Genomic DNA, 25,915 nt, shown 5'->3' with positions numbered 1-25,915 from the left:
GAAATAAAGAGGGAAGGGGAAGAAATTCATGAAGCTTCCCCCTGCAGGTGGGGACTAGGGCCTTGAACTTGGGTCTTTGTGCATTGTAACATGTGTGCTCTACGGGGTGTACCACTGCCTGGCTCCTGTCATTTTCTTTTTTTTTTAATTTTTAATTTTATTTTTTATTTATTTTATTTTATTTATTTATTCCCTTTTGTTGCCCTTGTTGTTTTATTGTTGTAGTTACTATTGATGTCGTTGTTGTTGGATAGGACAGAGAGAAATGGAGAGAGGAGGGGAAGACAGAGAGCGGGAGAGAAAGACAGACACCTGCAGACCTGCTTCACCACCTGTGAAGGGACCTGCCTGCATGGGGGAGCCGGGGGGAGCCGGGGGTTCGAACCAGGATCCTGACGCCGGTCCTTGAGCTTAGCTCCACCTGCGCTTAACCCGCTGTGCTACAGCCTGACTCCCTCCTGTCATTTTCTTAATGACCAACCTGGATAATGTGACAGTTTTGAGCCCAATACCACAGCTTCATTTTAAGGGGGGTGGGGAGGTGGGGAGTGCTAGGGAGAAAGCTAGCTTGGTGAGCTGTGGTTTAACACCAGAATATTCCTTGCCAGTGTTAGACCAGCCTCACTCCCCACCTTACATGTGAGACTCTAGGGTTTTTTTTTTTTCCTTCTCCCCCTTTTCCTACCACCATGCTTTAAAACTAGATGCTCAGATCAGTCTGAAATGTTGACATCACACCTAACTGACCCCCTCCCAAACTTCTTCCTCCTCATAGTAATTGGTGAAGATCAGAATGGGGGAAGGCGCAGATGTGCTTTCTAGATGGTGATCACCCAAGTTAGCCCACGTTCTTCAGCACACCTGCAGGAATCTTTCTCACTGCTGCGCCCTCTGCTGGAGTCTCCCCCCCCCCCCACACACACACACACACTGCCCCCACAGACCGCAGCCTTTCTAGCTAGAGGGCAGCCTGGGCCAGCTTTCACACCTGGGGACTTGGGCTTTGGGCATCATCTGGAAGCTGCTGGTTGCAGGTGAAGAACTTGAACAAAGAGCTTACTCGGGTTTTTTTTTTTTTTTAATTTCTGAATGCAGGTCCTTGCCACTGGGCTCAGTGGTCTCTATTCCTCCCTGCCCACAAAACTCGAAGAGAAAGGTGAAGAGTGGCACTGCCTCCTGAAAGACGACTGGCTGCTCCTCCCATCTCTCGTCCAGTTCATGAACTCCCTGGAGTTCTGCAACGCCGTCATCCAGGTACCAGCACGCAGCAGAGGAAGGAAGCCCTTGCTGTGCCCCTTTCAGAGTATACGCCTTGGGGAGGATCTGCTTCTGAGAGCCCTTCTCTTACTTGAATAAATGTTTGTGGAATACTATTGCCTGAAGTATACTGACTGTCCTTGAATAAGTGAAAGGGAAAAAAGTGTTAGTCTAAAGGCTTCTGGAAATTTTTAAATTGGAAAAAAAAATAAGATTTTTTTCTTTCCCTTATAAAAAATTGTTAATTCTGTTTTGATTATCCACTTAACCATCAAAAATAAGTTCAGTGCCTGACTCATTAAGCAGATATTTTTAGACTTCTAAGTACTCCACGTTATACTACTTTTACTTCAAGGTCTTCTTGCGAGTCTACAATGGAAAACACTTTATTTTGCTTAATGGTGCATACCATATAAAGAATATTGTTATCCCAATTGAATTTAGAAGAAGTTAAGCATCTTCTTAGCAACACAAATTAAATTTGCTTTGAAATTGGCCTGCTTTAGAGAAAAAAAAAAACAAGAACTGAACTCTAGTATATTTGGCTTCTTGATTAGATTTTTACCTTCAGCTTTCTTGTTACTGTTTCAGTAATGACTAGATTTTATATACATTTAAGGGTATAGTGAATTTTCATAAAAAATGTTTTATTTATACACAGTGTAAATATTGCCTTAATATTGGGCTTATTAAGGGACCATATTTTCTTTATGGTGATTTTAAAGTGAAAAATGTTAGTTATAATCTGTTTATCTACCAAATAAAGAGATAGCTTCTGGAAGAAAATATGAGTAAATTACTTTAGTTCCTATTTCATTTTTATTGCTGTCAGTATCCTATATATTTATATATAGGACAAATGAATTGCATCTTAAACTAGTTTTTCCTTTAATATCGCAGTCCATCAATATTTTCTTGTACATATCTTTGGAAATAAAAAAAGCTGAAAGTACTTGTTCATTCCCAAATGTACACACATAGAGAGGGATTATCAGCGATTTAAAGACCTAGTCTCACTTCTCTAGAAATTTTTTTATTTTATTGTTTGACTTTATAATTTTTCTAAAGAGGTAGAGCTAACAGCATGGTTAATATTAGAGAAGTGATATATTTCATAGTATATTTTTGAAGTTGAGACTATATACCTCTAAGGTTATTATTATTTAATGTGGTTCAGGGACTGAATATATATGATAATGCTGAGTAACCTTCCAGGTTCAATTTTTATTCTGTATAATTTTTTCTGAGAGGGGACACTAGAGGGGGAAAGGGAAAGACAGAGAGAAGGGGAGAAGAGAAACACCAAAGTGCCACTCCACCATCTTTGGAGCTCTCCCTGGTGCTGTCCTTGGTGTTCCTGTGTGGTGTCTGGAAATTAAAGCCAGGGCCTCACACATGGCAAGGCATTTTCTTTACCTTGTAAGATACTCAAATCTTGTAAATTTTTTAATTATTATATGTAGATGTGTGCACTTATAAATGATTCCATTTTTTAAATTTTTATTTATAAAATGGAAACACTGACAAGACCATAGGATAAGAAGGATACAATTCAACACAATTCCTGCCACTAGAACTCCTTATCCCCTTCCTTCCCCTGATAGCTTTCCTATTCTTTAACCCTCTGGGAGCATGGATCCAGGGTCATTTTGGGGTGCAGAAGGTGGAAGGTCTGGCTTCTGTAATTGCTTCCCCGCTGAACATGGGCATTGACAGGTTGATCCATACTCCCAGTCTGTCTCTCTCTTTCCCTAATGGGGCAGGGATCTGAGGAGGTGGAGCTCCAGGACACATTGGTGGGGTTGTCTGACTTGGGAAGTCCAGTTGGCATCATGTTAGCATCTGGAACCTGGTGGCTGAAAATAAGTTAAGATTGAAAGCAGAGCAAATTGTTGACTAATCATGAACCTCAAGGCAAGGATATTGCAGATGGAGATTTGAGAAATGATCCATATTTTATCAGTAATGTATTTTATCAGTGGTAATTACATTTTGAAAATAAAATATAGGAAGTATTTATCTCTGATAATATTTTCTGCTTTTGAACAGTATTTGTTCAAAAAAAATTTTGAGTGCATTCTTCTCAGCATAAATTATTATAAGAGTATATATCTTCAAAATGAGTAAATTCTTCCTGTTAGCAAAAATAAACATTTCATTATTCATTTGGGCAGTTATCCTTTTTTTTTTTTTTATTTAAGAAAGGATTAATTAACAAAACCATAGGGTAGGAGGGGTACAACTCCACACAATTCCCACCACCCCATCTCCATATCCCACCCCCTCCCCTGATAGCTTTCCCATTCTCTATCCCTCTGGGAGCATGGACCCAGGGTCATTGAGGGTTGCAGAAGGTAGAAGGTCTGGCTTCTGTAATTGCTTCCCCGCTGAACATGGGCGTTGACTGGTCGGTCCATACTCCCAGTGGCAGTTATTCTTTTTTTAATAAAAAGATTCAGGGGGCAGCAGATGGTTTATTTGGTAGAGTGCACGTGCTATCATGTATGAGGACTACAGGGGAGCATTTGCAGAGGGGAAGGCTCAAGAGTGATGGGCCAGTGCTGTAGTCTCTCTTTTCTCACCCTCTTTCTTTCCCTCCCTCCCTCCTCCCGTCCCTTCCTCTCTGCCCCCTCCCTCCCTCCCTCTCCCCACCCCAAGTAGAAGAAAGAAAAGGGGGGGAATGGCTGATGGGAGCACTGAGGCTCAGTGATGACCCTGGTGACAAAGAGAAAAGAGTCACGAGTTGTGATAAGACAACAGAGTTGTTGGACAAAAATTGTATTTTCCAGCTTGTTGGTTTTAATCTATGAATCCTTATACATATTCAATTTCTTTATCATCTGTTCTTTTTTTTAAAATAGAAACTTTTTAAAAAAAATGTTCAATTTGAAATTCTAAGCCGTCTGAAAAAAGATGACGTGGCAATTTGAAATCTGAAATATTTTTTTAATCATGAGATAAGTAGAAAACATTTCAATTTCCCCTAAGAATTCAGCATGTACACAGAGATGTTTCATTTTTTTCCCCTTCAGATAGAGGGTAAAAGACAGAGAAGGAGAAACAGAAGGAGGGAGAGAGACCACAGAATTGTTTCACTGCTTGTGAAGCTTTCTCTTTGTATGGAACTACCATGTGGAGGTGCGGGCTCAAACCCAGGTCCTCATGCATGGAAAGTGTGCATTCTACTGGGTGAGCCATATCCCAGGCCCTGAGTCGGTCTTTGTAATGACTGCTTGTTTCTCTCTCTTAGGTGGCTCACCCCTTGATTCGCAATCAGCTTGTCAATTACATCTACAATGGATTCTTGGTACCAGTCTTGGCTCCTGCTCTTCATAAGGTCAGTGATTGTCTGATGTACTCCTGTATCTAGTTATAGCTCAACTGATGGAAATGGAGGATGTGAGCACCGTGGAATCCATTTTACATTCCTGTCAGCTTTGTCTTTCTTCTCATTCCATGTTCCTTAGCAATATCAAACACAGGGCTTAACAGTTGTATTAGTTTGAAGCTGATGGGGTCTACTTGCTGTCATACAATATGACATTCTGGGGACGAACAAGTGGCTTGCCTGGTAGAGCTCTAGCTCCTGGACACCATATGAAAGCACCTGCAGCATCACCTCATGCGTGGAGACTAAAAGCAGACAGGGACACAACAAAAAGAGAAAATTACAGACCAATATCTCTGATGAACATAGATGCTAAAATATCGAAAATTCTGGCCATCCAGATACAGCAGTATATTAAAAGGATTGTTCATCATGACCAAGTGGGGTTTATTCCAGGGATGCAAGGTTGGTTTATTATTTTCATAAATCAATCAACGTGATCCACCACATTAATCAAAGCAAGACCAAAAACCACATGGTTGTATCAATAGATGCAGAGAAAGCCTTTGACAAAATCCAGCATCCCTTTATTTGATATTCCCTTTATCCCAGTGATAACCTTGGTGTTATATAAAAATAGGACATTATGAATGCATGTCTAAATGAGACTGGCAAGCAGTTCTCTTTAGTTGGTGTGTCGTGGTTCCTGGGAGTTCTCTGTTAAGTTCTCCTCTGAGACCAGGTCTGTCTTAGAGATGGCAAGGCTTACTGTGGGTGTGGAAGGGCCAGTAGTAGCACAGCACCTTTGACTTGCCCTCTCCTTAATGGAACAAAATTTAGTGCCATAGCAATTTTGAGATGACAAAAATCAAAATGCAGCAATGTTAAGGCCCCTTCAAGGGCTGACTGTCTCATTAGTGCCACTCTGAATTCTTTCCAGTGCTCTCATTTCCTATAATAAACCAGCTGATGTTGTTTCCATTGTGAGCTGACAGGAGACGCCCAGGGAGCCAGAATTCTAATGTTAAGGAGTTTCTCCTCACTAAGTAAAGAGACATTATGCACCATTTGGGTCAGAGGGTCTTTGTCAAGTTATTGGAATTGGCAGCCCCAGTAAGGAGGAAAGAAAAGGCCAACTTTATACATGTTGTTTCCATGGAATACCCATCTTTCTCCATCTGGAAGTTCCATCTCCATGGGCTCCCATTTGAGTTCGAGTACTGGGTTATGACACCTTTGGAACCACACGCTGGTGGGGTTTTTAGTTTAGAGCAACAAATCTTGATTGAAGATGCTCTTCTATTACTTTTGGTCATTTTATGGGAGGGGGTTGATGGTTTCTGTAAATGGTTTCAGTTGTTGACACATGGGTAAAACTTCTCACCTCACCATGATAGGTGCAAACATCTCATCCCCAACTTAAGTCCTTTTTAGCATCATACACCAGGACTCCAGTGTGCAACCCCCACCTCCATACCTGCTCTCCTTCGCAGAGTCCTTTGCTTTGGTACAATACACCAAACCCAGTTCAAGTTCTACTCTGCACTTCCCCTCTCTGCTTGTTTCTCAAGTTCCACAGGTGCCCTTCTCTTCCCTTGGACTGCTTTTTGAGCTTATAGTGACAGTATTTTCCAAAACAAGGAGTGTGTTTGGCCTGGCTAGGTTACTTCTCTGTTCAGCAGGCAATCTTGGAGAAGATTTTAACATCAAAATAGTGAGATCCTTTACAGGCATGTGGCCTAGAGGGCCCACTCAAGTCTTTGCAATTAAATCTGTCTTGGAAAATATGGGATGCATCTTCAGAGAATACAAACCTGTGCTTGTTTCCAGCTTGTCCATCTGTTAGTGTCTTGCTGTGCTGGAGGTGAGATGAACGTTGACCATCTTACAGCTCTGCACAGAGGAATTCTCTCCAGAGGAATACTTCTGTAGTTCTTTGGCAGTAATTATCTGTGGACTCGCTCACACATTCAGATTTTCTTCTTCATTTATTCCTGTGCTTTTTCTTATTGGCCAGTTGATATAAAATCATTTCCCCAGTTATTACTATAATAGTGGTGATCACAATTATTTGTTCAGGAGGGTTTCTATGTTACTAGAGTTAGCATACCATAGTGTTACAGATTAGTGATAAGCCCATATTAATATCTGAGCTTGATCTTCACCTCAGGAGCCCTGAGAAGGATCTGACAAGTCAGTCTGTACACCATTATAGCACCTATCACTCAGTGGGGTTAAATGAAATTAAGTGTGCAACATCTTGTTTCCTGCCTGTCTTCACAGTGATGTGCCTGCTTCTTGGAGCCGGGGCTGGGGCTGACACCTGTTTTTTGCTTACTGGACTGTCCCCAGCTGTGCTGGGTATCTCAGACTTGGAGGCTGAATTAGCAGCACACAGAGTGGTTTTGTTTGTGTGTCAGTCTATTCCCAGATAGTGGCTCAGAGAGAACAGCACTTCACTTCCGATAACTACTGCTCTCTCCAGCTCTGCCCATAATTAAAAAGATGAGATTTTTACAGTCACGGCGTTATTAATACATGCTTATTGTGAAAGGATCAATGCCGAAAACATAAAATGCAACGTGAATGCTACTATATTGCATTTGGATTTCCAGTCCCTAATTAAAATTCCTCAACTCTCAGCCCATTGCAGATAGTTTCTCCCAAGGCTATGTAGTTGATGAGGGGAACTCTCTCATTCTTAATTTACTTTTCACCCTGCTCTTTTATCTTTTTTTTGTGTGTGTATGTGTGTGGGTGTGTGCCTACCATTTAGAATTAAAGGGTTTAAGAAGGAAGCAGGAAAGGGTAGAAGGGCAGTGAACAGTCTCTTCCCCTCTTAACATCCCAAATATTTTCTGAAGAGTCATTGAAATTAATTAACTAATTAATTTCTACTAGAACACTGCTTATCTCTGGTGTTATTATAGTGGGAAATCACTCCAAATCATACTTGCACAAATTTTTATTAAAGCACAAATGACACAGCTTAACTCAGGCCCTTTCAGAATTAGCTAGATCTAGGCAGTAATATTGCCATTCCCCTGTAAAAAGCTGACTATTTCTGAGTTTCATGGGACAATCCTTACCCAGAAGGAGTTAGTTCTGTTGTCTCTGTATGTTGAATTTGTCAAAGCTAAAATTTTAAGGCTTAATACTCATCAGTATGGTGGTATGATTCTGAGTTCTCAGAGAAGTGGATGCCAAGATAGGATGGAACAGACAAGGATTTTTCTAGGGAGCTTGCTTATGAAAGGGAGATGATAAAGGAGCCAAGTAGTGGTGTACCTGTCTCAGCATATGTATTACTATGTGTAAGGACCTGTGTTCAAGCCCCCTGCCCCCACCTGCAGGGAGAAACTTCATGAGTGGTAAAGTAAGTACTACAGGTGTCTTTTTCTCCTTTTCTCCTTTTCACCTCTCAATTTCTCTCTGTCCCATCAAATTTAAAAAATAGATTAAAAAATTGAAGAGAGAGAGAATAAAGAAAAAAGAGCAACCTGGAAGAGCTATCATGCCATTTTGGCCCCAAGTGAAGCAGAGAGCAGAGGCCAGCCGAGAGTGTCCTAGGCTGTTGTGGTGCAATGTGACAGGATCCTCAGAAGTGGCCACCTTTTATCTCTGCTGCTCTGGGAGAGGGGGATGGAGCTGTCGTGGCTTCTTGGTCAATTCCTCTCCTATAGCTGCAAGTCCACGAGTTATGTTTCCATGGTTCCATGTGATTGGCTGATCCCTGTGGGTTTCCTGCTTGTAGATATAAAAAGGTGGAATCAATATGTTTGCTAAATCTATTGACCTCCTTCCTGGTGTGGAGAATATTGAGAAGTTCAAATGGTCCCTCATATGTGGGTCATTGTATTAGCCAATATAAGGATTTTTCATTCTTTTAATTAAGAGAAAGAGAAGGGAGAGAGGAGAGAGACACCGAAGCATTGCTGCACTATCTAAGGAGCCCTTTTATGCCATCCATAGTATTCTGACATGGTATCTGGGCTCAAGACCAGAGCCTCAAGCATGTGTGTGCTCTACCTGGTAAACTCTCCTGGCTCTGTAATTCTGTATATTGATCCGTGTCCTCTGGAACCTGCAATCATGAGACTTTGTGACATGCAGGCAGGCTAGTGACAGCGATGAGTAAATAAATAATGGAGAACAGTCCCAAACACAGGCAACCAACACCAAGTCAGGCTCATGGTCACAGATCCACGCAGAGGCCAGCTGTGCAGAGGACACCGCTAGGCCATGAGAGGAGGTCTGGGTTCTAGTCCTAGTACTGCTGCATGGCCTTGTGGGCTCTGAACTGAGGCAGGCTTTCCTTGGCTGCCAGTGGGAAGCCCACCACTCGGCTCTCCTTTTCACACAAGCACATCCTAGAACTGAAACACAGATTATTAAACACGAGTAAGTGCTGGTGTTAAAATATTGGAGTTTTAAAGATTTACTTTAGAGACATAAAACAGCTCACCTGATAGGGCATGCATGCACCTTGCCACATGCAAGGTCCTGGGTTTGAGCCCTGGCACCACATGGAGTACCACAGGCGGCACCTAGAGAAGCTCTGTGGGTGATGGAACAATGCTGCTGTGGTATCTTCTGTGGTGTCCGTCTGTCTGTCTATCTATCTTTATCTGCCTGCTTCTCTCTCTCCCTCACTATAGAATAGTTCATATGAGGGGCACTGGGGAGTGTGCCTGGTTAAGTGCACATGTTACCATGCACAAAGACCCAGGCTCAAGGCCTCAGCCCCACCTGCAGGGGGAAAGCTTCACAAGTGGTGAAGCAGTGCTGCAGACATTTCTCTCTCTCTCTCTCTCTCTCTCTCTCTCTCTCTCCCTCTCTCTCTCTCTCTCCCTCTCTCTCTCTCTCTCTCTCCCTCTCTCTCTCTCTCTCCCTCTCTCTCTCTCCCTCTCTCTCTCTCTCTCTCTCCCTCTCTTTCTCTCTCTCTCACCTACAGGGTTATTATTGGGACTCTGTGCCTACACTACAAATCCACAGCTCCTGTGGCCATTTTAAAAATTTTTTGGGGGGTAGGACAGAGAGAAATTGAGAGGGGAGAGGTAGGGAGAAAGATAGACACCTGCAGACCTGCTTCACTGCTTGTGAAGTGACACCCCTGTCGATGGGGAGCTGGGGACTCAAACTGGTATCCTTGCACAGGTCCTTGTGCTTTGTACTATGTGCACTTAACCAAATGCGTCACCACTCAGCCTCCTCTCTTTCTTCTTCTCTATCCCCACTCCCTCTTAATTTCTCTCTGTTCTCAGAAACTGAAGGATGAATATGGGATGATCTCACTCTCAGGCAGAAGTTGAAAAACAAGATCAGAAGAGAAAACACAAGTAGAACCTGAACTGGAATTGGTGTATTGCACCAAAGTAAAAGACTCTAGGGTGGTTGGGTGGGTGGGTGGGGGGGGGGAGAATACAGGTCCAAGAAGGATGACAGAGGACTTAGTGAGGGTTGTTATATGGAAAACTGAGAAATGTTATGCATGTAAAAACTATTGTCTTTACTGTTGAATATAAAACATTAATTCCCCAATAAAGAAATTTTTAAAAAAGATTTTAAAGTTTAAAAAAAATTCTCTCTGCCCTATCAAATTAAATAGATAAAGTTTAAAAAATGCGAAAAAGAATAGCTGATACCAAAAATTGATCTCAGGGAGTCAGTGCCATAGAAAATGCTTGCACGCATGCGTACATACATAAAATAACAAGTTGTTTTGTTAGTAGGCCAAGGCCTCTATTTCTCTCATCAGACTTGCCTACTCTAACACCAACATTTCAGGCTCTCCTTGGACTCTGCATTTAACTGCCTCCTTCCCACTGAGTTGGCTTTTTCCCTTCCTTCCTGGTTGTGGGCATGCCCATGGCTTGGGCCTGCTGATTAACCCCTGTGATCAGTCATCAGCATTATACAGAGGGCCTGAAAATTGGCTGGACCTGAGTACTGAGTCACTCACTGAATCTCTTTGTCTGAATAACCTGTGTGCCCTCAGATTTGACAATCAAAAGCCAGACTCACTACATCTCTCTTCACAACCCCACCTAACTCTGCCTCAGAATAATCACTTCTTCTTCCTTGGCCTAAAAGTCATCATTATTCCTGATTTTTTTTCTATTACTCTTTCCTCATAATGTTCAGAGCTTTTAAAAGAAATTCTTACTGGGTATTAGGGAATCAACCTATGAACTTGCAAATTTGTACTATACCCCTGAATGACCAATTAAAAATAATATATATATTTGCCACCAGGGTTATTACTGAGGTTCTGTGCCTGCACAATGAATGTGCTGCTTCCAACAGCTATTCTATTCAATTCTACTCTGCTCTGCTCTACTCTACTCTGTCCCATCCCATCCCATCCCATCCCATCCCATCCCATCCCATCCCATCCCATCCCATCCCATCCCATCCCATCCCATCCCATCCTATCCTATTCTTTTTTAAATTTTTAAAAATATTTTTCTTATTTATGAGAAAGATAGGAGGAGAGAGAAAGAACCGGACATCACGCTGGCACATATGCTTTCAGGGATCAAACTTGGGACTTCATGCTTGAGAGTCCAAAGTTTTATCACTGTGCTACCTCCCGGACCACTCTATTCTATTCTTTTCCTTTCTTTTCTCTTTTCTTTTCCCCTTCTCTTCCCTGTTTTATAGAGACAGAAAAATTGAGAGAGAAGAGGAGATAGAAAGAGAGACACCTGCAGCACTGCTTTACTGCTTTGCTTCTCCCTATAGATGGGGACCAGGGACATGAACCTGGATCCTTGAGCACTATAATGTGTGCACTCTACCAGGGGAACCACCACCGCCTCTCCCCAGCCCCATTTTTCTTTTATCCTGCATTCTTAGAGAGAGGAGAGAGGGTGAGAGACACCAAAGCCCCCAACTCTACCACCTATGGAACTCCCTTTGGTGCTGTCTGTGGTGTTCCATGTGGTGTGTGGGAGACAAGTCAGGGCCCCGGGTACTGTAAGCAGTGTGTTCCACTGACTGAAGTAGATCCTGTGTCTGTGCCAAGCTTTTCTGTAAATTCTTTAGTCTGATTCTCTTTGTGTTTTCTCTCAGCAAGGACACTAGGTAGTCCTCTCTGCATAATTCTACCATCGTTGACTCTGCAAACTGAATGCTGCCTCACACGATTCCTGAAAGATGTTTTCTCAGCACATCTTCCTCTGGTTCCCACAGCGTCCTCTGTCAGCACTACCCCTGTATGTTTCCTTCATTTGGGGGTGTTCTCTCCTCTTCTCCTGGCACAGGTATCTCTCTCTTCAAGGACCAGCCTAAACCCTACTCCCTCCTGCAGCTGTCTCTAACTTTGGGATTCTAGGTTTCTCTCTTTTCTAGAACTTACAGCTCTGAGGGTCTGGGTCATTTATCACTGAGTATATGTTCTTTCCATTGTGTGGCCTATTCTACTGCCATAGCACCTCCTTGTCTCAAGAATCATTTTTACTCCCATCCACAGATGGAGAGATAAAATGGTCTATACACACAGTGGAATATTATTCAGCCTCAAACAGGGAGGAAATTCTGGTACATGTCACAACAGGGATGGACCCTGAGGACATTATGTTGAGTGAAATAAATGAATCACAAAATGATTCATATGTGAGGTCCCTTGAGTTGTCAAATGCAATGAATGGGAAGTAAAAATATGGTTGCCAGGGACGAGGGAGAGAAGACACTGGGGAGTCTACTGACTATAAACCGTCAGTTTTTCAGGATGAAAAGAGTTCTGGAGGTTAATAGAACAGCGATATAAATGTTCTTAACACTGCGGGGTTGAAAAATGGTTAGGGTGGTAGATTTTACAGCATCTGTGATCATGATCTGCAGAAAAGAATGTCTGGGCCAAAGAAGTGACTTAAGTCTTATTTTCTTGTAACCCTGGGTTTTTAGTCATTGGCATGACAAAAACAAGTAGAAAAAAAAAAGTATTGTGTTTATATTTTTCAAAGATAGTTTTTTAAAAAGGAGCATTTGACAGAGATCATATGTGAATCACAAAACCTAGAGTATTTCCTCTTTGGCTTTTGGTTTTTGCTATCAGGGTTATCAGTGGGATCACTTTTCCTTTTTATTTCTTTTTGATTGAGGGTGAAATATAGAGAGATAAAGAGGGTGAAAGAAACAGAGAGAAGGAGATACACCTACAGCACTGTTCCATCCCTTGTCAAGCTTCCCCTCTACAGGTGGGGCCTGGGGGCTTGAACCTGGATCATTGCTCATGGTAACATGTCAGCTGTACTGGGTGAGCCACTGCCTGGCCCCTTCTCTCTGGCTCTTTATAGGAACTTGGATGACCTCTGCTATGAGGGTCAGATTGTGTCCTGTATATTTTATTTTATTTTATTTCATTTCATTTTATTCTTTGCCAGAGCACTGCTCAGTTCTGGCTAATGGTGGTGTAGGGGATTGAACCTGGGATGTTGGAGCCTCAGGCATGAGCTGTATATTTTAGATAATAAACTTTTGAAGATGATGATCACAGTGGGAAAAAGTCCCCAGCTAGAGAGAGAGAGATAAAACCTAGAGAAGGATTATGAAGTCCTTTAATGTTTTTTTTCTTTAATCAGACTTATCAGGTTGAGGAATCACAGACAACCACAGAAGTGAAGCCAGCTTTTGGCTTTTTTTTTTTTTCTCTCTGGGAGAATCTCTGTCTAGTCCTGGGCATACTGACACCTGCAGACTCTTGACACCAGCAGACAAAGATGACTTCAGGTGTATAAATACGCCCTGGACTCAGTCACATGAGTTCACTGTTTTGTAAACATTATGTTCTTCAGTGGGCTAAATCTTTTTATAGTATGTTATTTATTTTTGGATATATAGAGAGAAATTAAGAGAGAAGGGAGAGAGAAAATTAAGAGGGAGGGGGAGAGAGAGAGAAAGAGAGAGACACTTGCAGCCCTGTTGTGATGCTTTCCTCCTGCGGGTGGGACCAACAACTTGAACCTGGGTCCTTGCACAGTATAGTGTGTGCACTTAACCAGGTGTGTCACCGCCTGGCCCTCCTTCTTTGGGTTGATCTGGCTTCTTTATTTAGAGACTGTTAGGACAGAGAGTGCGGAAGTTTGGGGCTCTCTAGAGAAGCTGGAGCAGGGAGTGTACTGAAGCAAGGAGCCAGCAGAAGGAAACTCCCACCCCACCCTTTGCAGGCTGCTCAGGCCTTCACAGTAGCAATTGTGACTTCAAAGAAGCCTGCACCTCTGGTTTTTGCAAAGAGCAGCCAGCTGTGTTTTCTTTTGAAAATTATTCCAGACAAAAGCAGAAGTGAAATATCTCCCCCTCCCAAAAAAAAAATATGATTTCCCCACCATCTCCTGTGTGCTAATTCCATGTCCGCCAACATCCATGGGCAGACTGATTCCAGCCATTTCCATGGTGGCGGCATGTGCGCTGCGTTCGTATAAGCCACCACTGAGCCCATTTGTTTCCCAATCTTGTCCTCCAGACACACACATTCATATTCATGATCTGGAGCTGAGGAGCTCAGTAATTCATGGCATATTGATGGAAGGTGATGGATGGAAATTTGGGGAGACTGGAGAAGAGACACTGGAAAATTGGAGCAGCCAAGAGCAGCCACACACGCTAACTGTGCTCTGGCTCTGAGTGAGTGTGTCTGTGAGTGGTGGTGGCAGCGGCGGTGGTATCTAGAGACACACAGTAGAAGGAGGCTATTGGGTCCTTAAGTGTCCATTCTGAGCAGGGGTCCCTGACCCTTGAGGTGTGACTGTGAGAGGAGGAGCTCCCACTGTTCAGGGTGAAGAACACGTACCGTTGTGTATGACCATGAAATCAACTCTAACCCTCCCCCTCCCCCAGCCCCGGTGTGGTGCAGACCTATACCACAGTGTCAGGAAAACTCACTTCAAATGGAATGTTACAGGGGTCGGGTGGTGGCGCAATGGTTTAAGTGCACGTGGCGCGAAGCACAAGGACTGGAGCAAGGATCCCGGTTCGAGCCCTCCCCTGCAGGGGGGTCGCTTCACAAGCGGTGAAGCAGGTCTGCAAGTGTCTATCTCCTCCTCTCTGTCTTCCCTTCCTCTTTCCATTTCTCTCTGTTCTATCCAATAACAATGACATCATCATCAACAACAATAATAATAACAAAGTTAAAACAACAAGGGCAACAAAAAAGGGGAATAAAACAGCCTCCAGGGGAGTTGGGCTGTAGTGCAGCGGGCTAAGCACAGGTGGCGCAAAGCACAAAGACCGGCATAAGGATCCTGGTTCGAACCCCGGCTCCCCACCTGCAGGGGAGTCGCTTCACAGGCGGTGAAGCAGGTCTGCAGGTGTCTATCTTTCTCTCCTCCTCTCTGTCTTCCCCTCCCTCTCTCCATTTCTCTCTTTCCTATCCAACAACAGCAATAATAACTACAACAATAAAACAACAAGGGCAACAAAAGGGAAAAAATAAATAAAATAAATATAAAAAAAATTTAAAAAACAGCCTCCAGGAGCAGTGGATTTGTGGTACAGGCACCGAGCCCCAGCCCCAGCAAAAACCTTGGAAGCAAAAAAAAAAAAAAAAAAAAAAAAAAGGAAGGTGACTGGCTTGTCCAGCTGGGGATACCCCTTAATGCCATGTGGATCACAGATTTCTAGAAGGAATCCCATTACACTGCTGCTCACTGGTCCCACCAGAGGCCTTGGTGCTGTGAGAAGGGACAACCAGCCATTCTGTGTTGGGATTTTATACAGCAGAGATGGGTTTGGAAGACTTTCCTCAGTTGACTTTACCTATTATTTTACTTCCACTTCCTAGAATACAGTAGTATTCTAGGTGATAGATCCATATACATTCCTTTTTATCAATATATAGACAATCCTGAGAGCCCACTGTTTACCCCAGAGCCATCACTGCAAGCCAACCATGATGAACTGGCAGCTATTGGTCGAAAACTTCTGAGATAGACGCTATGGGAACATTCCCTCCATTCCTAACTAAAGAAAAATCTTGTGATTAATACCTTAGAGCTGGTGCTAAGTCTGCAGCCTACTTACTTAAACAATGTTCCTTTGTGTGTTGTAGACTTGGCAGCTGCAGGTGAAGCACAGGGCATGTGTTTGTGTTCAGCTGAGACTTGGCCTTATTGTGTGTGAATGGAAGCAAAAGCGTCTCCTTCCATCTTTTCACGGAACAGTTGTGCCTTCCTCCTTGCTCTCTAGCACATTGCTTTGTTTATTATTGTTATTTTGATGTTTTCTGAATAATTCCTGTATGTAAACAGATATTGTGACAGACAGAGGTGAAGTCGACAGGAGAAAGCTAAGGAGAGACTAAATAGAACTGTTCAGGCTACAGGTGGCTCATAGCTAGCACCCCAGGGTGGCATAGAGTGGGTGCTTCGGGGTGATGTGTTTGGGGTTGGCAAGAGATGGCTACTGTGAGGTCCAAAAGGGCAATGGTCAGAGTTTGAGATAGCCATTGCCAGAAAGATATAAAGGGAGAAAAAAATGTATATAAAGGAAGATATGATATTTTATAGATAGAAATAGCAGGAAAATGAACAAAGGAAAACAGTCACTGAATAATTAGTGGTGGTGTTAAAACTCACATGAAACATGCTCTGGGCATGTCAGAATGGAATTACTAAGTGGGCAGACATCTCTCTGCCGATCTAGTGTGAGGTGCCTGTGGCATATAACCTTAAAAATAATTGGCAATGTATCATTGCCATGCTTGTTTAGCAAGCTCACAAGCTAGCTGGATAAGCATGTGTAGCGTTTATACTTAGAACAGCCGTAAGTGGATTTAGCCATCCGATTTCTTCCTTAGAAGATAGCATTATGTCTGCCAGAATTGAGGAGTCTAGAAGTGTGAAATCTCTTAGATTTCAATTCATAGAGGAGGTGGGTGTGGAACAAAGGTGAGGGATTCATTTGTCTCAGTGCCCTTGTTCCCTAACACACAGTTCTCCTGAAGCTTGGCACCCAATAAATACGTGCTATTTATTTTGTAGAGCTCTGGAACAATTTTAAATCTCGATGAGATTTCAGGTATCCAGCCAGGCAGTAGAATACTGTGTATTGTTGAACGAGCTAATAACCCAAATGAATAGTAGAGAATCTCCCAGGAGTCGTAACAGCATTTGACTAATTCCCAACTCTGCTTTCAGGTGATGGATGGCTAGTGTTTGCTTTTCTAAATCTCATAAACTGGATGGATTTCACAACCATGCCCTTGATGTCTGTAGTTCTCTTCCAGCCTGATCTAAATGGAGAAGTGAAACTGGAGCTAGAATCATAGTGTGTTGTGCATCCTCATTAAATCCTAGTTCTAGACATAATTCCAGAGAGATTAGCCACTGCTGAACATTCTTCAGATAAAAACATTGAGGACCAGAGAAGTTATGTGATTAGCTCAGGCCCACAGATTACTGGCTGAACTTGGACTAAACTCAGATTTCCAAACCTAGAGACTTCAGTATCATCTCTCTTGCTTTATAAGTGTACTGTGAGCAAGAAAAAGAGAGGGGGGAGGGAAAAGAAAAATAGAGAAAGAGGAGCAAGACAGATCAGAGCATTGCCTATAGCGGTGCTGGGAGCTGAACCTGTGGCTGCTGGCTCTCAGGCATGTAAGTTAGTGCTCTAAAAAGCCACACTCTTTTCTTGTTATTGATCTCTGAAGTAGGTCTTGGTTCCAGGTACCTTCCGTTGGTATAAATGCATTCCTGAACCACCAGTGCAGAACTTAAGAGAGAGGGGTTACTGCTTTTGTGAATTATAAAACAGAACAAGCCTTTTTATCTTTGGTGAAGACAGCAGAAGAAATGCTTTATTGCTCTGTGCTACAATCAGCCACGAAGAAGAACGGAGCCAGTCCACGGTGTCCCAGGTCCAGGGCAAAGACATGAAAGGACTGTTTTGTTATCAGGGCGGGTCTGTCACATGGTCACGGGTGTTCAGGGCCTGGTGACAGCCACGTGCAGCCCAGCAGTTTGTCCCAGTGTCCCCAGCCTCTTCCTCCATCTCCTTCTGCGGCTTCTCCGGGTTCCACTTGTGCCACCGCCTCCGGTCTCCTGACCATTGTCCTCAGCCTGCAAGTTCTCTTCTTCCCATACTTTCCTGGTGTGGAGGCGTCTAAGAATTCAGTGCTATGGTAAGAGCTGAAGGGGAATGGTGTTTTGGAGAGCAAGTCTTCTTCTCAAGACTTGTGTGCAAGCCTGGGCAGCTTGGAGGTGCCCTTTAGATGTGCCATGGCCAACTTGAGTGTCTTCTCCTGGCCAGTCCACTGGCAGAGGAGACCTTGCGCCCTCTAGTGGTTCTAAAAAAGGCTCCCAGGTTTCAATTTTTGGTGGCCAATACTCTAAAAGAAGAAAAGAAGGGTTTCTTTACTTAATGAAACTACAGGTTCTCACATAAGCCCCTCTCTTCATATCTTGAGGGTGAAGTTAGCAACACACAATGGGGGGTTCACCTTTACCCCACCCCCACCGTACTCAGAACAAGCCCTGCTGGTGAGCAGTGTTCTTAGTGGCAGAGGGAAGTGAGTGACATGTGTATCTGGTTTTTTCAACCATGCTCGAATGCATTCACTCATTAACTAATGACGTTCACTCTTTGGTAAGAGCCCTGCCATCATAGTGGGAAATTAGCCCAAGATACGCTCACCCCTGGACATCCCCCACTACTTTGAGCAGTTACTTCATCCAGTCATGTGTTTTACAGAATCTTTTTATTCAGTTAGGTAAGTGAAGGTTTCAGAAGCTTCTGAATCACTCCTTAGTTTTCCTTCCTGGGAGGTTTAAGATTCTTTCAGCAGCCCTTCAGGATGTTATCTTGAGTGGTAGGATAGGATGTCTGTCAGGCAGGATGACTTGACAGAGTGGAAGCAGGGGTGGGTGGGGAGCGCTGGTGTTGACCATGGACTTTGTTCTGAGATCTGAATTCCCCTCACCCACACCTGGGCCTGAGCCTCTAGAAAGACCACCTCCAATCATATTGAGTCAGATAAGCCAGAAAGAGAAAGGAGAATACCGAATGACCTCATTCATCGATGGAACCTAAGAAGCAAGAGCAAAAAGGGAGAACGTAAGGTGAAGCTTGGGCTGGGTGTGGTGTGTTGCACCAAAGCAGAGTACTCTGGGGAAGGAGGGGAGGGAGGGGAGGGGAGAGGAGGGGAAGGGAAGAGAGGGTAAGGGAGGGGAGGGGAGGGGAGCAAAGGGATGGAGGGGCTCTGGGGTCCTGGTGGTGTGTGGTGGTGGAAAAGGACCTAGGTTGGGGGAGGGACTATCTTGCAGACACCTATCGTGGGAAGATGAGAGGTTGTACCATGTGCCAACAACTACATTTTAAACATTAGCCCCCCACCCCCACCCCACCCCCCACAAGGTGGGAAAGACCACCTTCATGTTGACAATGTACGTGCTGCTCAGCAAAATCTGTTTGTTTTTTCACTTTTTCTTTCTTCAGTTGGCACAGGTATCTTAACTGTGATGCAGGCACCTACTGGGAACATGGCCCTCACCTTGGTACCCTGTGATCCTTGGGGCGCTCTGTGATGCTCACCTTGGGGTGCTCTCTGACCCTCGCCTTAGTGCTCTGTGACTGTGATCCTTATCTTTGTGTGTATCAGAATCAATAGGGAAGCCAGACACCATCCCTGGAGGCGAAGATCTGTTTGGATCTGAGCAGGGAATGAGCCTGGGTAGTTGTGTGTGTGTGTGTGTGTGTGTGTGTGTGTGTGTGTGTGTGTGTGTGTGTGTGTGCCAAGTTATCACTGGGGCTCAGTGCCTGCACTATGAATCACTGCTCCTGGCAGCCCCCCCCCCATACACACACTTTTTTTTTCCTTTTAGATAGGACAGAGAGAAATTGAGAGGGGAGGGGAGAGAGAAGAAAAGAGAGACAACTACAGATATGCTTTACCACTCACGAAGCTTCACCCCTGTAAGTGAGAAAGAGGGCCTGAACCTGGGTCTTGCACATGATTAAGTGTCCTAGCTGATCCTAACACAGAGCTAGGCTACTGCTAGAGCTACTGCTCTCTGGTGTCCCTGAGTGTGTATTGTGCATCATTGGGTTCCAAATCCAGTTTGAGCATTGGAGAGGCACATCTGAAAGCTTAGGGGCCAGGAGTAGTTCTGGGTTAGGACTGGAGATTTTTTTTTTTAATATTTATTTTATTTATTTATTCCCTTTTGTTGCCCTTGTTGTTTTATTGTTGTAGTTATTATTGTTGTTGTCGTTGTTGGATAGGACAGAGACAAATGGAGAGAGGGAGGGGAAGACAGAGAGGAGGAGAGAAAGACAGACACCTGCAGACCTGCTTCACCGCCTGTGAAGCAACTCCCCTGCAGGTGGGGAGCCGGGGTTCGAACAGGGATCCTTATGCCGGTCCTTGTACTTTGCGCCCCCTGCGCTTAGCCCGCTGCGCTACCGCCCGACTCCCAGGACTGGAGATTTTATGTAATCTAAATGACTGCATTTTTTAATACTAAGATATATATATATAAACTTTAGCCCTGCTGAACTCTAACTTTAAAAAAAAAATTTAATTTGGTGTGGCCTGGGAGGTGGTACAGTGGAGAAAGCATTGTATTCTCAAGCATGAGGTCCTGAGTTCAATCCCCAGCAGCACAGGTACCAGAGTGATGTCTGGTTCTTTCTCTCTCTCCTCCTATCTTTCTCATTAATAAATAAATAAAATCTTTAAAAAAATTAAATTTGCTAGAACAGAGAGAAATTGATTAAAGGAGGGGAGATAGAGGAGAGAGACAGAGAGACCTGCAGTACTTACTTTAACACTCATGAAACTTCCCCCCTGCAGGTGGGGAACGGAGGCTCAAACCCTGGCCCTTGCACACAGTAATATGTATGGTTAACCAGTTGCACCACCACCCAGCCCCTAAATGACTGCATCTGCACATCTCCAGTTGATGCTATTTTAATCTGCCTGTGAATGACCCAGGCCTGGGGAAAGGGAGCTGATCAGGAGTAGCGAGGACAGATAGTGATGCTTATGTGAGTGATGGTTCTGTGTATTCATGTGATAATTGCTTTTGTTCTCAATTCTCTTAATATTTTATTTATTTATTTATTTTGGATAGAGACAGAGAGAAATTGAGAGGGGGAAGAGACCAAGAGACGCCTGGAGCCTTGCCTCACCACTTGTGAAGCTTCCTCCCCTGTAGGTAGTGACTGGAGGCTTTAACCCGGGTCCCTGTATAAAGTAATGCATGCATTCAACCAGTTGTGCTGCCACAAGCCCCTCCTCAATTCTCTATAATCATCTGCATTTATTCTGTATTACTGACACCTTTCCCAGTGATGGTAGAAGATTTGGTATCTCACACAAAATCTTTTCATTCTACTCTTGTTGACTTTTTAATTTTTTATTTAGAAAATGGAAATATTGACAAGACCATGAGATAAGAGGGGTACAATTCCACACAATTCCTACCACAACTCTATATCCAGTCCTCTCCCCTGATAGCTTTCCTGTTCTTTATCCCTCTGAGAGTATGGACCCAGGGTCATTATGAGATGCATAAGGTGGAAGGTCTGGCTTCTGTAATTGTTCCTCTGCTGAACATGGGTGTTGACAGGTTGATCCATACTCCCAGCCTGTCTCTCTCTTTCCCTAGTGGGCCAGGGATCTGAGGAGGTGGAGCATCAGAACACATTGATGGGGTCGTCTGCCCTGGGAAGTCAGGTTGGTGTCATGTTAGCATCTGAAACCTGGTATTTGAAAAAGAGTTAAGATATAAAGCAGAACAAATTGTTGATTAATCATGAACCTAAAGGCTGGAATATTGCAGATGAAGATTTGGGGTCTCCAAAAGCTAGTAGAAAAGCTAGTGGAAAAGCTAGTAGGTCTATTTTAGGTATATTCCAAGGGTCCCATGACTTCACTACTTTTTGCCTGAGCCTGACATCTAGTATGCAGGTGGACCCACGTTTTTGTCTGGGTAAATGGTGTCATAGTTGGAAAAGTGACCAGAAAGCTGGATCAGGGAAGAGAGTAACTCCCAAATATGGGGAAAGTATGTAAATATTATTAACTGTAAATTCCATCGATTTTATCTGGGGCCCATGTTCAGCACGGGAGCCTACGTAACCTCTGTATCCCTCTAAATCTGAGCTCACATTCTGTGGTCATGACTAGGAACATTCCAGGCTGCACTAATTTCAGGACCCATTTTCCTCAGGTGGTAGGTAGAGTATGTTATCCAACCTTCCTTGGGAGAATGGAACAGCCCCTAGATAATTGTTGATCTTTTGAGTCTGCCTTCGCCCACTCAGAGCCCATGTTGTTTCATTGTTGAATTCTGCCTCTTTTTGTGGTTTCTGGAGCAATTTCTTTGGAGAAGTCATTTTCTGAAGCCCTGATCAATCACCAGCTACGTTTTGCTTTGGAATTACTAGGAGGAGGGACGGGGTGAAGAAAGGCAGGGATGGGTTTTCATTTTCCCAAATGCCATGACTTGAACTCTTACAATGGCAGAGAATGCCATTGACTCTAATCAGTTCACATAGTTGACACATCTCTGCTCTGTTGCCAGAGGGCAGGAGATGAGTCTGTCAAGGAACTGATAAAATTTTTGACTTTTCCTTAAAATAGCATAAAGAACATGACACTCGGTATCAGAGAGACCTGGTCTCTGATGCAGCTGGTCCCTGCCATTTCTCATGTACTTCTGCAGCAAGACCTTGCGTTTTAGTTTTATTTTTGGGGTGAGGTGGGGAGGGTTTTTTTTTTCTGTGTATGACTGGAACCCTGATGACCACTTTCCAGGGCTGATGTGAATGAACTTTGATCATGTATAAGAAGCTTCCAGTACAATGCATGGCATAGATTTGGGACTCCACACATGGTGGCTGCTTCTGGAGCTCCTGTTAATAGTCATGATTGATCAGTGATAATGAAAATAATGAATGGGGGCCGGGTGGAGTAGTGGCACACCGCATAGAGTACACATATCACCATGTGCAAGGACCCAGGTTCCAGCCCCCAGTCCTCACCTGCAGGGTGAGGGGAGGATTTAACAATTGTGGTGACGGAGTGCTGCATGTGCTTCTTTCCCTTTCTCTTTTTTAAATCTTGATTTATTCCCTTTTGTTGCCCTTGTTTTATTGTTGTGGTTATTATTGTTTTTGTTATTGATGTCATTGTTGTTGGATAGGACAGAGAGAAATCGAGAGAGAAGGGGAAGACAGAGAGGAGGAGAGAAAGATAGACACCTGCTGATCTGCTTCACTGCTTGTGAAGTGACTCCCATGCAGGTGGGGAGCAGGGGCTTGAATCGGGATCCTTAGGGCGGTCCTTGTGCTTCATGTCATGTGCGCTTAACTCGCTGCGCTACTGCCTGACTCCCTGTTTCTTTCCCTTTCTACCTATCTCTTTCCTCTCAATTTCTCTGTTTCTATCAAAAAAATTTTTTTTAAAAGGAAATAATGAACAACTTAGTTCCTCCTAGGAAATGGTACCTGAGATATAAAATAGCTCAGTGGTCCATGTGTCCAATTGTCCTTCCAGTGAGTGGGCTGAGAACGGGGACAGAAGGTGTCAACAGGTGTCCTGGCTGGAAGACACATCCTCAGAATTTCCACCCTCACATAGTCAGCACTTTCTCACTAAGTCTCATCACAGACATGTTCCCTAGAAGTACTGACACCACAATCTCTCTTCCCGGTGTACTTCCTGCTTCAGATGGGATGGGATTCATTCACAGTTTAATTTCAGCAGTGTGGAAAGGGTGTAAGTGGGGAAGAAGGGAAAACATGGTTTCTGGGGTATACTCTAGTGTCAGCGAGACCATGAAATGTGCATGTAGCACCCAGAGAATGTATAGCCCCTGGAAGGCTGGGGTGCAGAGCTGGCATGACGAGGACTGTCAGGCAGGAAAGGCCCCAGCGCAGCAGCCATGGCTTTGGAATTGCTGTGCAGAGGCCACTCTGTGCCTGAATGGTGTCTCAAGTCTCTTTGGCACCATCTTGTCCTTGGCTGCATGCTGGCAGTGTCTATGCCCTGTCATTGAACCCCTGGGACAGAGTATAAAGTTTGTGAATCAATGTAAACTGAGTCTGCCTAACCAGGGACCCTGCAGTGTAGTTCCAGAAAGTCTGGCTAATTGGCACATAAAGGGCTCTCTTTCCCCGTCTGCTTCACAAAAAATAAATGAGCAAGGATGTAAAAGATCAAATCACACCATTATTGTCAATTAAACAAAGGCTGGAGAACTGTGGTCAGGATTTCCTGCTGTAGGACCCCAGAATTAGACCCGTGGGGCCCTGCAGAACAGGAGATTGGAGGAGTTGGCAGCCTGGCCTTTGAGAGAGAAAGGGTGAGCTCATGGAAGTGACAAGTGATTCCTCCTCTGGGGGGTATGGGGAGAGTGGCCTCAGGAGGCAGAGAGAGCCCAGTAGCCTTCTGGGAGGAGACCCTGCAGATAACGGAAGCATCATAGTCTCTGTCATGTTTGCAGAAACCTAGCCTAGCTCATTTCTTGCAAATTTGCAAGTAGTAATTCATATTGGAAAAAGAAGGGGAAAAAAATAGTGGTCTGGGAGGTGGTCCAGTGAATGGGATGTTGGACTCGACTCTCAAGAATGCAGTCCTGAGTTCAATCCCTGGCATTACATATGCCAGAGTGATGTTCTGCTTCTGTTTCATCAATCAATCAATCAATCATTCAAAACAAAACAAAACAAAACAACCCAAAACCTAGCTTGGGGGCAGTTAAATGTGGGTTCCATACTCAAGCTGCTCTCTCATAAAGGATAATGTGCAGTTTGCCACTTGGATTTGAAAGCCCCTCCTAGTCTGGATCCCTCTTACCTCCAGGGTATAATTCATGTGCGAATCTGAAGTCAAAGCAGTAGTTGCATCCCATGTGCCTGCTGGATGATTCGCTCTCCTTCCTGTGTCCACAAGATGTGCATCTGTGAAGTCCCAGCACAGTCCCCACTTTAGGCTGAAACCTCGCACTTAAGTGCATGCTGATTTCTCTCCTCTCCAAAATGCTACTGAGCTTCCACTGGGGACACAGTTCAACACTCATCTCCTCATCTGAATCTTACCAGCCAACTGTTCTGAGTGCCAAAGGGGACATGATGTTGCTTATTCTGCCTTTGCGTATCTTCAGCTGCTTGTATATTGTACATGTGAAAAGCTCTCAATAACTATCCAAGTGATTAAATAAATGTATTGAGAGAAAGTGACTAGCAGCTGTACTAGTGCACTAGAGTTATTTATTTATTTATTTTGCCTCCAGGGTTATTGCTGGGGCTTGGTACCTGCTCTACAAATCCGCTGCTCCTGGTGGCCATTTTCCTCATTTTGTTGTGTTTGTTGTTGATATTACTGTTGTTGCTGGATAGGACAGAGAGAAATCAAGAGAGATGGGGAAGACAGAGAGGGGTGAGAAAGATAGACACCTGTGGACCTGCTTCACTGCCCATGAATCGACCCCCCTGCAGGTGGGGAACCGGGGGCTCAAACTACGCTATGTGCGCTTAACCCACTGTGCTACCAAGTAATGTGTTTCTTATGCAGGAAGATAAGATTGCCAAGGCAGAAAAGTGGAATTAGCTCTGATTTCATGTCATTTGCATGGGATCAAAGAATATAAGATTTTAGAAACTGAAAGGGAGCTGGGGAGATTATGATTATGCAAAAGACTTTAGTACCTGAAGCTCTAAGGCCCTAGGTTCAGTCCCCATCACCACAATAAACAGTGCTGAGCAGTGCTCTGGTCTCTTTCTTTGTACCTTCCTCTCTGTAGCTCTCGCTCATTAAAATAAAATAAAGTACTGAAATAAAACTGAGAAGGCAGATCTCCTGGTTCAGAGAGTGCTGAGTTTGTGTCCTGTCAAGAAATATTCAGAGACGGTGAGTTTTATTTTTTGAAAGGAGCAAAGGATATGAAATGGCTGATTTTTTCAGTGCATTAGCCCGAGCTTGCCCACAGTAGGTTTATGTAAGGACTTAGATATGTATTAGGGAGTCCTCTAAGCATCCGTAGTGTTTTTTCTATTATCTAATAGAGATTGACATCTTTATGTTCTCACCCAAACCTGTGGGGAAGGCACTTGTTTCAATTCTTTTTTAAAATAAAATATTTATTTATATATTTATCTATTTTGGGTAGAGACAGAAATTCAGAGGGGAGGGGCATTAAGATGGAGAGAGCACTATTTCACCACTTGTGAGCTTCCCCCCTGCAAGTGAGGACTGGAGGCTTGAACCCCGGTCCTCGCACATAGTAATGTGTGTGCTCAACCAGATGCACCACTACCCAGCCCCAGGGTAGGCACTTTTCACAGAAACGTTCGCCAAGCCTTATCCATGACCTTGTGTGCTGGCTT

The 25,915-nt window shown here is 43.9% G+C and overlaps 1 protein-coding gene across 5 annotated transcripts in view; it reads left to right on the top strand.

The window, feature by feature from the left end:
- FHIP1A (FHF complex subunit HOOK interacting protein 1A) overlaps positions 1-25,915 on the top strand; it is a 263,617-nt gene that overhangs the window by 203,841 nt on the left and 33,861 nt on the right. For 4 of the 5 annotated variants that reach the window (XM_060178960.1, XM_060178961.1, XM_060178962.1 and 1 more), the window contains 2 exons: positions 1,096-1,254; positions 4,508-4,594. In XM_060178960.1, the coding sequence (XP_060034943.1) occupies positions 1,096-1,254; positions 4,508-4,594 (246 nt within the window). The remainder of the gene's footprint in view (positions 1-1,095; positions 1,255-4,507; positions 4,595-25,915) is intronic. The other variant, XM_060178963.1, reaches the window with a different exon arrangement.

This window comes from Erinaceus europaeus, chromosome 19, assembly GCF_950295315.1.
Source record: "Erinaceus europaeus chromosome 19, mEriEur2.1, whole genome shotgun sequence".
NCBI lineage: Eukaryota > Metazoa > Chordata > Mammalia > Eulipotyphla > Erinaceidae > Erinaceus > Erinaceus europaeus.
Note: the sequence above shows the minus strand (reverse complement) of the source record. Positions and strands in the feature narration are given on the sequence as shown.